The following is an 18,030-nucleotide window of genomic DNA, read 5'->3' on the forward strand; positions in this document are numbered from 1 at the left end:
TCAGGTTGCGAGGACAGTCTTGGCTGCAATACTGCAGTTTAACCACTGTGTTACCAGATCCTCCTCCCCAGTCACCCAGTTTTATGACTCTGAAGTAGGTAAGGCTGAGAAAGAGTGACTGGAGGTAAACTGATGAGTTTCAAAGCTCACTGTGGACTAGAACCTGACTTTCTCAAATCCTAGTCAGGTAAATCATACAAAGATTGAAAGATTGTGCTTATCACAGTAAACTGCATTAGAGTAAGCCTATTGGATCAGTGGGGATTTATTGAATCATTTTCTGTATAAGTCGATTCAAATGGGTCTGCTTTAGTTGCAACTAGAGTAGGCCCATTTGAAGCAGTGGAACTCATAAAGGAGTTGACTCACCAATGCCTCACTGATTCAGTGCACCTACTCTAGTGCAACGTACTATGCTAAGCAACAGAAATTTCACCCAAGATCTCCACATGGCACCAGCTTTCCCACTATATGTTACAAGGCCCTACTGTACTCATAATGCTGTGAGAATAAGTTCTGTATTGCTTATTCAGGAGTAATTCCACCCACTTCACCCGTACAACTCACATATTGGGAGTTTTCATCACTGTGGTCTTAAGCTGTTGCACTGTGGACAGATAAAGGATAATCTTGCAATCCCACATGCTGCCATATTTCAATCCTAAAATTTAAATAGATCTCCTGCTTTCTGTACAGATGCCTCGCACTGAGAGGTTTCCAGAGTCCTTCCAAAATGAGCTAGATACAGTCATAATGGTCATATCAGATCATGTTGTTTGGAAGCACAGGGATGCTCTTGAAGAGACAAATAATGCAAATCACAGTGTTGGCAGGTTTTTGAAGGTAAGATTTAGTTCTTATTCCTTGCTTCTGTTTGTGGAATGATGTCTACTTGGAGGGCTGAATGGTGCCAGTGGTGGCCACATTTCAGAACTAAGTGAAAATGTGGTTTCGGCAAAAAAAAAAAAAAAATGGTTCCCTGCTGTAGAGAAAAACAGCCTTTCTCTACCACAGACATGAATTTATTTAAAATATTTTAGGTCACCCAGGAGTAGCCTAAGGTAGAACTCTCTAGAGATGGAGGTGTTTCCTTTTGGCCCTAGGCAACCAGTGACATATCATGGAGCTTTAAAAGCAATGTAATTAATTTTTTTGATAGACTAGGCAGGGAGGGTGAACAAACTTTGAGTGGTAGGCCCCTGTTCATATTTTGCAAATGAGTGGCTCATATTGAAGCCTAAAGCCACACCTTTTTAAACATAGCCTGGTAGGTGGTGAAACTTAAATCTGAGTTTTCCAAATAAACACTGATTTTTTTATATAATTTTATTTTCAAAACTATTGGGTAATGGGGAAGGAATACAAAAGGCAAAGGGCAGTGGGGGGGATGGAAAAAGGGTTTTGAGAATAAGAAAACATCAAATGCATAATCATTCAATCTTTCATATCAAGTATATAAACATCTAATCTATTCATGTTCCAATAAAGGTTCATCTTTCTTCTTCTTTTTCTTCTTCTTTTGACTATTTTGTCTATGTATTAACCTCTTTAGCTTTCAACTTATACGTGTAATACAGCTTAAATCTATGTTATTCCCACAGCATCAGAACACCAAGGCCAATTGTGAAATATATCCCCTCTTTCACCCTCCTTTTTTCTTGAGAATACACTCAACAGATCCAAAATAATATAAATTCTGCTCTCCCCTCCCCTTTCCTCCCTGTGCTTGTTTTGTTTCTGCGACTCTTTTTTCTTCCATATTTTAAAAGGGGGAACAATATCATTCAAAGTTTGCTTTTCAACCTCAATTTTCTTATCTACTATCGCTACATCGCTTACTGGGTGGCCCTCCATCCCTTGTATATTATCTGATATCTTCATCAATACAACCGGTTCTGAGATCTCTTTTTGGTGTAATTTAATCTCCGCTACCTTCCCTCCCCTAGAGCCTCCAATCACGTCTTCCATCTGGTCAATATAATAATTTACCTGCATGAATTTTTGTAACAGTGACATCTGAAAAGAGGTTTTCCAGTCTAGGCACCGATCTGTAATTTTCTCAGGGGGAGGTTCCATTTTCTGTTTCCACTATTTTCACTTAAAATTCTCTCTCCCCTTTACCCCAATACACATCCAATATTTCTAATATTTCACCTTGCAACTATACAATATTAGCAATAAGATAGCAGGTGTGACAAACCCAGACCTACCGGGATAGGCCACAGTTTCACTAAGCTGCCACCAACCATTCCCTATAAGAAGTCACACAGACCAGGGATGGATTTTTAAACAAATAAAAGAACAAGGTTTATTAAATAACACACAGGGAAAAATAAAAGGATCAAATGAATAAGATACAGTAACGTGGCTTAGTATCAATCATACATACACACAGTTTGGTTCACACAGAACACTTAACTTGAAGCACAGACCCTGAACCTATCAGTTCTGGCTAACCATACAGACACCTGAACCTATCAGGTTGGTACTGACTGACACACAGTAGTACCCTGTCTGACACACAGACTCTCACTCAAGCTTCTTCTCTCAGCTCTTCTCAGCTTCTCCTTACTTCTGCACACAAGCTCCACATATATATACAGTACAGCCCCTCCTCCTGATGTCCCGCCTTCCACTCCCCATAGGATGGAACTTTCCCTCCAAACCCATGACAGACAGGTAACATCAGTGCTGTATGTAACACCTCCCCTCTTTATAAGTTGTTTTGTAGGGGGAAAGCTAAGGTGCTTTTCTCCAAAAAACAACCTGGTTAAAACACACAAAAACAGTTATACATACAATATCATACTTACTTATACTTACACTCTAAGTTAAACATTTACCATTTACAATACATCAAGTTACCTTTATTGATACAAACCAGGCATGTTTAATAAACAACAGGTACATTTAACTTTTTGGTCACCAAAATATATACATAGTCCATGTTTCTTTCGCCGTCTTCATTCTTCAGGTCTTCTTGACAAGGTGTCAGCAACACAGTTCACTGACCCTCTGACCACCTTCACTTCAAAGTCATAGTCCTGCAGGTTTAAAGCCCACCTCATAAGTTTACTATTGTGGGTTTTCATTGTCTTTAACCATTGCAGTGGTGAATGGTCAGTGCACAGAATAAAATGTCTTCCCCAGATGTAAGGCTTGGCCTTCTGGATCGCGTAGACTATGGCCAGGCACTCCTTTTCCACGGTTGCCAAATGTCTCTCACCTTTCTGGAGTTTCCTACTCAGGTAGGACACTGGATGCTGGTCACCATTTTCATCCTCCTGGCAAAGAACTGCTCCTACCCCGCTGTTAGACGCATCGGTGTATATGATGAACTCCCGGTCGAAGTCTGGAGGACGCAGCACTGGATAGTTGATGAGCGCCTGCTTCAACCTCTGGAACGCCTCCTCACAGTCGCTGGTCCACGGGATGCGGTCATCAGTCTTCTTCCTCGTCAGATCGGTCAGTGGAGCTGCAATCTCGCTAAACCTCGGGATGAACTTTCTGTAGTAGCCCACCAACCCAAGAAATGATTTGACTTTTTTCTTGGTGTTGGGTCTGGGCCAATCACGAACTGCTTCTATCTTGGCCTCTAGGGGTTTAATCACTCCTCCCCCTACTATGTGACCCAAGTATTTTATTTCTGGGCTACCCAGCTGCAGTTTGTTCTCTTTGCAGAGCCTAGGCCAAAGCACTTCCTCCCCTGGGTCAAAGTGCCTCTCCCTGGCTTTCTGGTCATCCCAAGCTTTCTTTCTGACCTTTTGAGCTTGCAGGGTCTCTGCTGCTAGCTCTAGGTTTCTCTTTAGGTCATCCCTTAAAGAGTCTATATATGTCACAACATCTTGTGGGTCATCCTGGGTGATTTGCTCCCACTCTTGCTTGATCAAATCAAGGGGCCCTTTCACCCTTCTCCCAAATAAAAGTTCAAACGGACTGAACCCGGTACTGGCTTGTGGCACTGATCGATAAGCAAACAAAAGGGATTGCAGCTTCTGGTCCCAATTGTTTGGATTCTCTGCCAAGTAAGCCCTAACCATGCGCATTAGAGTCCCATTGAACTTCTCAGTTAACCCATTACTTTCAGGGTGATAGGCAGTGGTTTCCTTGTGCTTAATTCCACAGATTTGCCATAACCGTTTCATGAGCTTCGATGTAAATGATGCTCCCAAATCTGTGATTATTTCTGAGGCAAATCCCATCCTGGACATATACCCCACCAAGGCATCTGCCACTGTGTTAGTTTCAATGTTAGTCAAGGGAATGGCTTCCGGGTACCTCGTGGCATGGTCCACAATGGTGAGAATGAACCTGTTCCCCCTCTTTGTGGCCTTGGGCAAAGGTCCCACAATATCCACCCCTATGCATTTGAACGGAGTGTCAATCACAGGCAAAGGGCACAACTTTGCTTTGGTCCTGTCGCGGCTATTCCCCTGCCTTTGACACACATCACATTGTTTACAAAACTCCCTGATCTGCTTCCCTATGTCAGGCCAGTAAAAATTCTGTGTGATTCTCTGCTGTGTTTTGTTCACCCCTAAGTGCGCAGCAAACATGTCAGAGTGCCCCCTTTGTAAGATCATGGGGCGATACTTTTCAGGTACCACTAGCTGACTTCTGATCCCATCTCCCCCTTTTGAGATATTCCTCAGGGTCTCTCTATACAAAATCCCCTTTTTCTCTAGAAATCTCACTGGGGTTTCAGGTGTTAGCTGGGCGTCAGTCACCTGTTCAAAACACTTTTGGAGAGTGGCGTCTGCCTTTTGCTCTTGGCCAAATCGGCTGTCTGTGGTTAAGGTTTCCACCACAGCTTCTGAACTCCCCTCTGCTTCCGTCTCGGGCTCATCAATACCCCCCTGAACTGTCCCCGTGGTGGCTTGTGAACGTGTAATCACTAGCACCCGTTTCACATGTTCAGCCAGGTCATTTCCCACGAGCACGGCTGCTGGCAGAGTCGATGAAATCGCTAGCCGCCAAACTCCCCTCCAGCCTTGAAAGTTCACAGGTACCTCCGCTACTGGCAGTGAGATCACCTGTCCCTCAATCCCTGCCACCTTCATGCTCTCATTTGGGATTATATACTCCCTAGGAATAATATCTGGATGGCACAGGGTCACCTGGGAACAAGTGTCCCGCAGCCCCCGATACTGATGGTCAAGTATTCCTACGTCCACCCCTGCTGTCTCAAACAACTGAGAATCTGTTCTCACGAGCAAGCATCGCTTGACCTCCACCAGAGGACCATTTTCCTCAGCCTGCTCAGCAGATGTCACTGTTCCAGATTGAGTCGCCATGGCAACAGGCTCCCTCAGTGACAAGGAGCTTTGCTCTTTCTGGACACAGAACACAGCTTTTGGCTTGGTTCCACTCAAATCCTGAGGCACAACTCCTTTTAGCTGCTTTAATTTCTCACACTCTGAGATTAGATGGCCCTTTCCCTGACAGAAATAACATTTTCTGCTATATTTTGAGTCTTTCTCATCTTGTTTTGGTTTTCCCTCCAAAATCTGAGGTCTTGGTTTCATGTCTGAGGGCTTCCCTTCACCATGGGCCCCTCCCCCTTGCTGGCTTTTCCCTGGTCCCTGAGAGTACTTGCTGTAGGTTTCTTTGGGTTTACCTACAGATTTCCCCTCAGCACCTAAGGGTTTTCTTATTTGATAAATAAAATCTGCGATCTCGGCTGCTTCTGCCACAGATTTCGGTTTCCTTTCCCTCACCTGGAATTTCAGTTCCCCATGCAGGACTGAGTAAAACTGTTCCAGCGCTATCAGGTCTTTGAGCTGCTGGAAGGTCTCTGTCCCCTCCTGAGATAGCCATTTCTCTAGCAGCCTCACCAATTGGGCCCCCACTTGGGTAAAAGTCTGCTCTGGTTTCTTGGTGATTGACCTGAATCTTTGCCTCAGCTGTTCCGCATTTATCCCATGTCTTGCAAACACCAGTTTTTTAAACTCTGCAAAATCTTTCATCAGTTCCTGTGGCATCTCTGAATAAACTTCAGCAAGGCTGCCACTGATTAAAGATCGCATGATGGTCATCTTCTCAGTTTCCCTTACTGAGAAGTCCACAAACGCTCTTTCCACTAGGGAAAAGAACACTTCAGGACAATCTCCCTTGTGGTACACAGGGAATTTCTTCAGGTCAGCTTTAGACAATTGGCCTCCCTCAGAATCCCTATTGTTATTATTGTTCTGATTCATCAGTTCCAATTTTCTTAACTCAAACGCCATTCTCTCTCTCTCCAATCTTTCTTCCCTCTCCATTCTCTCTCTCTCTAATTCAAATTGCCTTTGTTTCTCTCTTTCCCTTTCCTCCACTTCAAATTGCCTCATCCTCAGTTCATGCTGTTGGGCTATGAGCATTTTCCTGAGTTCTGGGTTCTGTTCTCCCGTGCTGTCACCTTGCACTGAGCCAAATTCATCCTCAGAACCTTGGTCAACCTGGGGGTCTCTCACTTCCCCCATTTCTGCCATTTGGCTTCGAGTCAAGGGCATAATCCCCCCCCCCCAGAACAGGCTGCTTTCAAAAGTCAAGCCTCAAAATAAAGCGACCACTTTTTTTTTCTTTTGCCTCAGAACCAGCTTTCTCTATAGATTGCTGCTGTCCTTCAGCACTAACTTGCAACAGTTGCGAGCTAGAGTCTACCCCCCTCTGCTGGGCCTCGCAGCAGGCAGGCTAAATCACTTCTACTTTACAGTTTTGCCTCAGCTTTTTTCCCGCCAAAAACAGGTTGCCTCAGAGCTCCCTAATCTAGCCCCCAATCTGAGGTTACACGTTCTTCTACTAGTGCACCCCCCCGTGAGGCACACCTAGAAGATTACCTACGCGCTCTCAGATTGTCCCTGACTAGACCCCCCTTGCTCTGGGCACACTTGCCAAGGCTTTGCTGGACCACTGGACAACTGGACCAGTCGTATCCCACACGCTGGACACCAATCAATGTGACAAACCCAGACCTACCGGGATAGGCCACAGTTTCACTAAGCTGCCACCAACCATTCCCTATAAGAAGTCGCACAGACCAGGGATGGATTTTTAAACAAATAAAAGAACAAGGTTTATTAAATAACACACAGGGAAAAATAAAAGGATCAAATGAATAAGATACAGTAACGTGGCTTAGTATCAATCATACATACACACAGTTTGGTTCACACAGAACACTTAACTTGAAGCACAGACCCTGAACCTATCAGTTCTGGCTAACCATACAGACACCTGAACCTATCAGGTTGGTACTGACTGACACACAGTAGTACCCTGTCTGACACACAGACTCTCACTCAAGCTTCTTCTCTCAGCTCTTCTCAGCTTCTCCTTACTTCTGCACACAAGCTCCACATATATATACAGTACAGCCCCTCCTCCTGATGTCCCGCCTTCCACTCCCCATAGGATGGAACTTTCCCTCCAAACCCATGACAGACAGGTAACATCAGTGCTGTATGTAACAGCAGGTACATTCAAGTAAGAGATGGAATCTAAAACATGAATCTCTCAAGTGTCTTTGTAGTCCAATCCTTTTCCACGTCGCTGATAACTTTCAGACCGGTTGCTTCTTCTTTTCCCTTCTTTTCTCTTCTCCAAGTTTGTTTTAACCTTCACCCGGCAAGACTCTATTATTAGAATGTCATTTGTCAAGATCCCAGTTCAGTTCAAACCACATAGCCCCCAGTTCACAGCTCACAGTCCGTTCTTCTCCCTTCTATTTCCAGAGGCTTCCTTCTTCTCCCCCGAAAAGGGAGGTCCAGCAATCAGGGTCCCGGCAGATATATTATCCACGGAAAGCAGAGTCCCACACAGTCTAAAAATATATATCCAAAGAGGAAGAGGGTCCAAAGTGAACAGCTTGCAACAGAATTTTTTTTTTCAAAGCCTGTCAGTTGATTCTTCAAGAGTTATTTTTCCTCCTTTAATGGAGACACGAGCTATTTCTGCCTGGCTGTTCCTTTAGAAATGACTCGACCTTCAGCTTGAGTAAAAGCTGGTATGCTAGAAATGCCGCTCCTTATCTCATTTGGTCATAAATTTGTACACAATCACTTGTTCTTTATTTAATGAGGTTTTTCATAGAACAAGGGCTTCCACTTACTTTGATGTATACTTTGGCTGTGCTTCTGTTTTCTTATTCTCGGCGAACGGAGCTGTCTTTGGCTAGTTGCCAAAAATGGCGCCCGTCTTCCTCTGTGCTGATGTGAATTTCCAGAAGAAAGAAAAATCAAGTTGCTGCCCAATCTTCTAACTTCTGTGGCTCACCAACTGCTGCAGAAGGGTCTCTCCTGACTCTTCCTTGGTCCCCCGTTTCTGAGAGGGTCCCAGACCGAAGTGGTTCTAGCTTTTCCCGGGAGCTATTCCCGAGAGCTGCTAGCTTCACCAAGACGAAGCTCCTCCTCCCTCCAAATAAACACTGATAAACAGTATTTTTGTTCCAAACAGTGTAGTATGACTACCCTGGGTCCATTTTGCAAAATGGATGGATAGAAATAAACTAAATAAATAATAAAAGATTCTCATTAAGCCATTTATACAAATTGGTACTCCAGTCATCCAAAAAATGTCTGACTTAAATTTTTAATCTCAGAGGCAGAATATGGTTCACAGAAAATGAACCATATTCTACCTTACCAGGACATTAATAATACTAGATCTTTACTGGCTACTTTCATTGTTTTCATCCATTTTTCTGCCCATGTTTATCTTAAATTAATAACTGTATAATTTCTTTTGCTTTAGCGTTGCTTCACTTTCATGGATCGTGGGTTTGTATTTAAGCTAATCAACAGCTATATAAGCATGTTTGGACCAGGTGACCCCAAGGTGAGGAAACTTAAGTCAAAGCCATTTTTTTTTGCAATAAGAAAAAGTTAGGATCTGCATTTTTTAAAAAAAAACCCTGAATCTCCACATTTACTCCTGTTCATAGCCAATATTTAATAATAATTATGTGCAGTGAAATAAATTCCATCTTATGATGACTCATACGAAATACACAAGTTTGTTGTTCCTTTCTTCTGGAGACACTCTGGGTCTGAGCAGCTTGCCCAGGACCAGCTCTGCTCCAGAGAGGCAGAATGGGCAATCAGACTCCCAGCCTCTGACTCTGCAAGGCAGGTTCCCAACTCACTCAGCTATCCAGCCCAGCACGATAGAAATAGAGTCATCTTAATTATACCACATGTGTTCACCATGTATGGCCACTTTTACTTCTTTAGAATTATGTAAATATGTATCATAGACACTCTTCTGCTTCTAGAAATGTGGCCTTAGCTGAAAGATAAAAAGAATTCATTACTAAAATGAGTATAGTGTGTGGTATGATCCCCCCTTTGCTCCTGAGCTAATCAGAAAATGCTAAGATGGACATTGCCGCCCCATTCCCTCGGTTGCTGCCTTTTCATGACTATTCATAATGTAATGCCATATAATGGGGTAAATCGTAGTTCAGTACCCAGTGTGACACAGTGTCCAGTGACAAATCACTTTTTGGAGCATGTTCTGAAAGAAATTGTTCTAAAAACTTTCATAAATGCTGAAAATTGATATATGTGTAACATAAGGCATCTTCAAATATATGTTTGAAAAAAGCTAAAGACCCATCTCTTCAGGCAGGGTTTTAACTATTATCACTGAATCCCTGAACCCCATTTTAGCAGTTAATGTTAATTTTTTAATCTTTTTATGTTTTAATCTTTTAATTGTATTTTAAATCATATATTTTTAATTTATCTTTTCAATATTTAACTTATTGTGTTTTTAAATTGTGTGCATTTTAATGTTGTTTTAATGTTGTGAGCCAATTTGGGTCCCTTGTTGGGAGAAATGTGGCTTATTATTATTATTATTATTATTATTATTATTATTATTATTATTATTATTATTATTATTATTATTATTATTATTATTATTATTATTATTATTATTATTATTGTTATTATTGTTATTATTGTTATTATTGTTATTATTGTTATTATTGTTATTATTGTTGTTGTTGTTGTTGTTGTTGTTATTATTATTATTATTATTATTATTATTATTATTATTATTATTATTATTATTATTATTATTATTATTATTATTATTATTATTATTATTATTATTATTATTATTATTATTGGGAAACTATCATAAATTAGTGAAAACCCAAATGGTTGTACTTCTGTAAAATGTTTTGTTATATTTCAAAGTTTTCTTATGTGACTTAGTCAGCCAAGTATGAATCCCCTCCACTAATCAGTTTTGTAATATTTCAGATATTGTTCCAGTATAAATTTGACTTTCTTCAGGAAGTTTGTAACCATGAACACTTCATTCCTCTGTGCTTACCTATAAAATCTGCAGACATTCCAGGTAAGGACCTGACTGTTTCTTAATTTTTATATCTTACAAGGCACTATCTACAATCTTAAACACACATATCAATACAAGCCATTGTGAAACCAATGAGACAATTTCATATAACTGTATTTAGGAAGAATACAATGTTGAATTGTATATTTTAAAAAATGATTCTATGAACTCTACAAACAGTGTATATAAATAAAATATGTTGAAGGTATTGTTTTCAAAACTGAATTTCCTTAACCTCTAAACTCTAGAAATGGTAGGATATCAGTATAAGAATACTGAAATAAACTGGAAAGAAAGGAAGAAACAGGAAATCAAGCCATACAACATGGACATAGGTTTCAGCATCTTTAAAGAGGTTTTTTTTGGTTTGTTTGTTTTTTTTAAAGTATATTTTGGTACAGTGGTGCCTCGCCTAATGACGATAATCTGTTCCAGAAAAATCGCCGTTAAGCGAAAACATTGTAAAGCGAAAATAAAAAGCCCATTGAAACGCATTGAAAACCTTTCAATGCATTCCAATGGGCTTAAAACTCACCATCCAGCGAAGATCCTCCATACGGCGGCCATTTTCGCTGCCTGTATAGCGAGGAATCCGTTCCTAAACACAGCAGGGAGCCATTTTATTTACCTGGTGGCCATTTTGAAACCACTGATCAGCTGTTAAAAAATCATCGTTTTGCGAAGAATCGGTTCCCGAAGCAGGGAATCAATCATTGCAAAGCGAAATTCCCACATTAAGACCATTGTTTTTCGATTGCAATTGCGATCGAAAAAATATCGTCATAAAATGGATTTGTCATAATGAGGGGCAATCGTAAAGCGAGGCACCACTGTACTGGGAGCCTCACTTAAACAAAACTTGGGTGAAGCAAAAAGAGACAGGTATATTATTTGTATATAAATTCTTTTCCATCAAACTTTTACATTCAAAATTATACATTATACTACCATCCCAGCTGTGCTCACCAAGTTTTGACATTGTTTTATAAAATTAGTTATAGCTATTCCTAATATGGTAGAAGATGAACTTTGCAAATATGGGATTACCTATTAAAAGCAAGTAAAATCCCTGTCCAAATCTTCATATTCATATTGTGAACTATTACAATAGTAGTTCCCAACCTTGGATCCCCAGAACTCTTCATCACTAGCTATGCTGGCCAGGATTTTGGGGAGTTATAGTGGAAGAATATCTGGGGACACAAGGTTGGGAAACACCACATTACAGATCCAGGAGTACATTTTCACTTCATGATTCCTTTTTCACTCCATGTTTCCTCAACTGTTGAAGAACCCTAACGAATTTATGTAACTAAGGGTGTGATCACATGGGGAAATACATCGTGATTAGTACTGCTTGTGAAGTGATCTGGTATGATCTTTTTCCCAGCAGTCACATGGCACATGGGGAAATGCACTCCAACCCAACCCCAAACCATGCTCAAGCGGGACCAAGTGGTCTAGCTGTAGGAAAGCTGTACTTTTGGTGGCCTGGCTGGAGCGATTCCCAAGCAGATGGAAGGATCAATTTAAGGGCAATCACTCTCATTTAAGCAACATTTTCCCAGTGTAATCAGGCACACACCTTTGCAGTCTTCTGATCCCTCACTAGTTCTGAGCTTTTTTAACATACTGGGCTATAAATTTTGGGCATAGGCTACTACACATTTCATACAGAATAATAGAAATTGGGATTTATACTCATGTACTAGAGGGACGTGGTGGCGCTGTGGGCTAAACCGCAGAAGCCTGTGCTGCAGGGTCAGAAGACCAAGCAGTCGTAAGATCGAATCCACGTGACGGAGTGAGCACCCGCCGCTTGTCCCAGCTCCCACCAACCTAGCGGTTTGAAAGCATGCAAATGCAAGTAGATCAATAGGGACCACTTCGGTGGGAAGGTAACAGCGTTCCGTGTCTAAGTCGCACTGGCCATGTGACCACGGAAGATTGTCTTCGGACAAAACGCTGGCTCTATGGCTTGGAAATGGGGATGAGCACCGCCCCCTAGAGTCGAACACGACTGGACAAAAATTGTCAAGGGGAACCTTTACCTTTACCTTTTTACTCATGTACTACATTGTCTTGTTAACAGACTAAACAGGCTGCACACATCTGCAATGGAGAGGGAAGGTAATGGGCATATGAACCCCTCTTAAGAACCTTTCATGTGGTCTAAATAAACAAGGATGAACAAACCTTACTTCCATTACTAACAGTACTATAACACCTCTTATAGATTATTCAAACAAACATTATATTCACAGTAAAGATGGCCATTAACCAAAATTCATTAGAATGTAATTCCTGTCTTCCTCCTCTCTTCTCTTCTATATTTCTCTGAAATGATTTAAGATCCAACAACACCATCAGAAACAACACAGCAGTATCGTGCATCAGGTGAGAAATCTCTTTTTCCCATGGCCATCAGTACAATGTATATTATAGGCAGTGGTGGGAAACTGATGGGATTTGGGGTGAAGTTTCAGTCTCTCCTGGACAAGGGGCCAATCAGAGCATGTGACTGATGGGGTTATATGTCCTGCCACTCGTGTGGTTGTAGGCAAGCTGGATGGCTCCACAGCACAACCAGGAGGAATGACTGGTAAACCACTTGTAAATACCTGTACTTTATACCTAGCACACCATGTGAGGGTCACAGAGCTCAGAAAACTTGATGACAAATAATCATTGGTGATTAATTGCTTGGTGGATCCAAGTGCTGTCCTTCTTGAAAACTCAGTAGGGGACCTTTGGCTGTTTACACTCACCTACTTCATGGGCTTGTTGTTGTGAGGAGATAGGGAATTGAGGAGGGCCATTTATAACCTCTTTTACTCTTTGGTGAAAAAGTAAGATAGAAATGTAGCTAATAAAATAAGAGATACATGTATTAAGATATATAATATATTTATTTGGGGGAACTTAAGGTGGCTTACAATATAATTAGTAAGCATTTTAATTGAAAAGCAAAATATTATCAACATCAGACCATAACTAAACTGATTTTGAAATGGAACACATTTAAAATATAGAGACTGAAATTCTATTGCTCAGCATATTAAGTCACAACTAGAGTAGGCCCATTAAATCAGTGGAGATTTGATGAGTCAACTTCTCCATAGGTTCTGTTGGTGCAGTAAGCCTACTCTAATTCCTATGCTAAGCAACAAGATTTCAGCCAATGAAAACATAAGTGCCATCTTAAAAACTTTAGTTAGCTTGTTTAAGTGGATTGTGGAGGAATGACACAAGACTTTTGTACTAACTGTAGTGTATCAGTTTTTGGACAAACATTAGCACAGAAAGTAAACCTCTTTGCCTTGTTTTCTTCAAGATGTGCCGGAATACACACTGACGAATGAATTTTGCCGGAAGCATTTCTTGATCGGCTTACTTCTTCGGGAGGTTGGGTGGGCTCTCCAGGAAGACCAGGATATCAGACACATGGCCTTAGCTGTACTGAAAAATCTCATGGCAAAGCATTCATTTGATGACCGATACACAGAGCTGGTAATAGCTGGTAACCTTTTGCCTTATATGTGTGTTACAGCAAGGTGTTCTTTTTTTATATAAAAAGCTTTCATGGAGGTCTTTGCAGTGAGCTATCTCCTTGAATTTCTTTTTCTTTCTGCTTTTTTCAGGAGAAGCAGGAAAAAATAGCAAACTTATATATGCCTCTTTATGGCTTGCTTTTGGACAACATGCCAAGGATCTATATGTTTCTGTACAACATGAATACATCCAATCAGGTAAGTAGAGTGGATTTCCAGAAGTATGCCAAGTAACTATTTCATTTTAAAAAATGAGCTGTTGTACAAGCATGGTTGTTTTAAATCCTGCCTCTGCTGGATGAATTTTTCAGGTCTAGTCATGTTACTTTGTTGCAATAAAAATAATGAAGAATTTCATGGCACCTTAAAGATAGTCAGGGTTTATTTGGCATAAGCTTTTGTGGGCTGCACCTAACTTCAGATGCATCTAATGAAGCGGGCTACAGTCTACAACGCACATTAGTTTAATGTATCAACTGAATGGCCCAAATCCAGCAGTCTAATTACACTGGCATAAAGCAGAAAGTGCAAGTTTTGGAAGCAATTGCCATAGGTTAAGAAATCTCTATAGACATAATCTGACACATACTGAGTCTTGCAACTCACGCAACAGATAATAGTCTGTGTAGATTTCTTCATTTGAGGCAATAAACGTCTTTGCCTTATTCTCTGATCTGTGAAATGAGGAGAATTATACTTGCTTTCTTTACAGATTATCTGAATTGCTTTGAACACTTAGGAGACAGAAACAGATAAAAGCATAAGGCTATCATGCTGCTGATGATAAACCCTCCGTGGTTTTGATCAAAAGATGTAGAGACTTTTATGCATAGTCTCATGTCAGTTCCAGAAAATAAAATGGGAAAATGCCATCATTATAGAACTAGGAAGCAGACAGTAATCTGGATAACTAAATCTGTCCTGTCTTTGAAATCCAGGGATCCAGGGATGATCTGAGCACTAACGGGGGATTTCAGAGTCAGACGGTAATGAAACATGCGAATTCTGTAGATACCTCTTTTTCCAAAGATGTTCTTAACTCTATTGCAGGTACGGAAACATTTCCATAGCTGTCTGTTTTGCTCCACTGTGATCATCTTCTTTTCCATTCACATTATTTCTGCAGAGATGGGTCTTCTCAAAGTACCTTTTTCTCATCAAGTGACAATTCTGATACGATACGGTGTCTTTGTTTGTGCTACACCCTCCCCATAAAGCTGTGACCATTATCCCATTGTTAGCTGCCTGGGACTTTCTAGGGAAGGTATAGAATATAAATGATCTAATGAATACATAAAGTTAAATCATCATAACTAAAAATAATAGAATAAATGAATAAACAGTCCTAGAAATAAGTCGCTCCTCCTATCCCAAATTATAGAATACAATTGCAGAGTATCGTAATGTATGGGTTTGTCTTCAAACAGAATACTGGTCGCACTTAACCCTCATCCATCAGGATAAGACATTTTAGCCCCTCCAGAATCATCTGGATTGCAGAATTCACACAGAATAAGACCTACAAAATAATCAGTGCAGCCATTTGCTGCTGTACATGAGTCATGTGATTGGAAAGTGACAGCAAATTGCCTATGCCAAGTTCTTAAGTTGTGCCAATTCACAGTTGAGATCTTCAACTCTGAATTGTGGTCAGTATCTCTGAGACTCACCCACTTGCCATGCGTATATTTTCTTCCAGATAGAAAAACAGGTGGGGCTGTCCCAACAAATTAATTGCCTTTTCCTACTGGGATTCCCTACTAGAATTTTTTTTCTTTTTTTGATCCCAGCAATACAAATAATGAATATTAGTTGCTAGTAGTCTGGTGCCATTTGGAGAGAGAAAGGGCATTGAATTTTTAAGTATTTCAGGGAATAAAAAATATCTAAAATTAACCCAATCTCAATATTGAACCAAGAAGACTAACACTGGAATTCTCGTGAATCAGAAAATGCCCGGAACTCACTTAATTTTTTTTTTTAAAAAAAATCCTGGTAGATGATTAATGAAATTCTCTGCTTCAGTAGTCATTGATCCATTGTGTCTAAGAATATATCTAAAGCCATCTGTAATAAAATACTTGTCATTGTTTTTCAGTGTTGGCTGTATTTCATCCATACAAAGCCACACCACTAAACCTCTTTGTTAACTGACCTACACTATGTTCTTCAGAACAGTACCACCCTTACATTCTGTAGCTTGGTCCTCATTCTTCTGCTTAATTTTCATGTCCATAAACATCATTTTAGCATGTTTGCTGTGGCTTTTGTTTCTAGCCTTTTCATCAGTAGCTATTTCTGCAGCCAACCATGCTGATTCCAGAGGCTCCTTAGCAAGTCTTGACTCTAACCCAAGCACCAATGAAAAGAACAGTGAGGCAACAGAAACATGTGAAAAGGTATATATATGCATGCAAACAAACAGTTAAAAGCATTTTTTAAAAAAAACTGGAAGTATTCCTGGTAAACAAAAAAATTCCTCTGTATTTCACTCCCAACAGATTGTGAGACCCCTGTCTCTCATTGGATCGGCCCTTCGTTTTGACAAGCTAGATCAGGCTGAAACTAGAAGTCTTCTGATGTGTTTCCTTCACATTATGAAAACAATTTCAGAAGGTAGGGGAAGAGCATAGTATAACAGTTTGCATTATACGGTACCTGGATTCATTCTGCATTTCTGGTTTCATTCGGTACCAGTTCCTCCAGTGAACATTTGCTCAAGCTCTGAATCAGAACAGAAGAAGGTGTAGCTCTCTAGACATTGGTGGGCTTTCTCATAAAACCCCCATAACAAGCATGACCAATAGTAAAGTATGGTGGGAGTTTCAGCTAAACAATATCTGAAGGCTCATATGCCCCTCTTTGAAGCAATAGGAGAAATAATAGTACTAATAGTGGTGCTACTGTAATGGTAGTAGCAGTGGTGGTGGTGATGATGGTATCACTATTTTTTCTAATAAACTGGTTGGATAGCTCAGTGAGCTGGGTATCTAGCTGTGGAGCCAGAAGCTGGGAGATCAGCTGCCCTTCTTTCATCTCAGAAGAGCTAGCCTATATGGACTTGGGCAATCTCAGGATGCCCACAGATGAAAATGATAAACCACTTCTGAGTACTCTCTACCAAAAAAAACCAAAATGGGTTATCAGAAATCAGAATTGGCATGAAAGCACACAATTAATTGTCATAGTAGCATGTCCTTTAGTATAACCCCAGAGTTGGGAACATTTTTCTTGTTAGCACCCCAGGGCTGTATACTGACAAAGGAGAGAGTTGAAATCAGCAGCAATACCTGTTCTTCCTCTTCTGTCACATGCTTTTCTCTCTCTACATCTTTATTTTTCCCCACACACTCTTTCCTCCTGCTTAACATTCTGTCAAAGGGAGAAGAGATCACTCTTGACAGATATCTAAAGTAACAAATAAATAAATAGAGCAATTCACTAAATCCATGAAATTAGGCCAAGGACCACAAGCAGAGAGCAATATGAAGGAGAATTTCCACTGTAACTGAAGGCTGTTGGCATGATCTGGAACCCCGAAAAATCAGAGTATGCTTTCATAAAGAGGAACTGCAAGGGTGGAAGATGCTGACCTGTTCTATTCTTGCTCTCTCTATCAAGAAAGCAACAATGAATTTAGCTAGCCTGCTCTCTCTTTTCATAAGTTCAAGTGAATCTTGTCCTGAAATGCCTGAAGGGGATTACTGTATATCTTAGAATGAGCTATATCATACCTTCCAGAGAAGGTTTCAGTCCTAGAAACCCAAATGAGGCTCCAAATAAATTCTGGATCATAATTGTTGGTGTTCGACATCTGTAAAATAGATTGCCTTGGTATAAATTAATGAGAACAAAGACACATCCTTGTCTGATAATGTTGGTAATGGAACCAAAAAGGGGGCACTTTAGAAAGATGGTTGTAGTGACAAAAATATACTTAGATTGTTCCATTTTGAGATGGTGCTTGAATAAAAAATAGGAAATAATACCTGTGCATTTTTAATTTCTCTTTCCAGATACTTTGATCTCCTACTGGCAAAGAGCCCCATTCACAGAGCTAACAGACTTTTTCAACATTTTAGAGTAAGCACATTTTGAGGTTTCTCCATCCAAAGCTGTTGTTGGTAATAGATCA

The 18,030-nt window shown here is 40.4% G+C and overlaps 1 protein-coding gene across 16 annotated transcripts in view; it reads left to right on the forward strand.

Annotated features, from left to right (window-relative positions):
- The window catches only part of DOCK10 (dedicator of cytokinesis 10), a 222,607-nt gene that overhangs the window by 170,385 nt on the left and 34,192 nt on the right, over positions 1–18,030 (forward strand). For 13 of the 16 annotated variants that reach the window (XR_013542985.1, XR_013542984.1, XM_072995975.2 and 10 more), the window contains exons 28-37: positions 697–843; positions 8,731–8,814; positions 10,248–10,344; positions 12,697–12,741; positions 13,679–13,854; positions 13,986–14,093; positions 14,834–14,945; positions 16,173–16,294; positions 16,397–16,511; positions 17,912–17,978. Coding sequence is in view for 14 of the 16 variants with exons in the window: in XM_072995975.2 (XP_072852076.2) it covers positions 697–843; positions 8,731–8,814; positions 10,248–10,344; positions 12,697–12,741; positions 13,679–13,854; positions 13,986–14,093; positions 14,834–14,945; positions 16,173–16,294; positions 16,397–16,511; positions 17,912–17,978 (1,073 nt within the window). In the remaining 2 variants the exon portion in view is untranslated. The remainder of the gene's footprint in view (positions 1–696; positions 844–8,730; positions 8,815–10,247; positions 10,345–12,696; positions 12,742–13,678; positions 13,855–13,985; positions 14,094–14,833; positions 14,946–16,172; positions 16,295–16,396; positions 16,512–17,911; positions 17,979–18,030) is intronic. The other 3 variants (XM_072995976.2, XM_078389206.1, XM_078389209.1) reach the window with 1 other exon arrangement.

This window comes from Pogona vitticeps, chromosome 3 (assembly GCF_051106095.1).
Source record: "Pogona vitticeps strain Pit_001003342236 chromosome 3, PviZW2.1, whole genome shotgun sequence".
In the NCBI taxonomy this organism is placed as follows: Eukaryota; Metazoa; Chordata; class Lepidosauria; order Squamata; family Agamidae; genus Pogona; species Pogona vitticeps.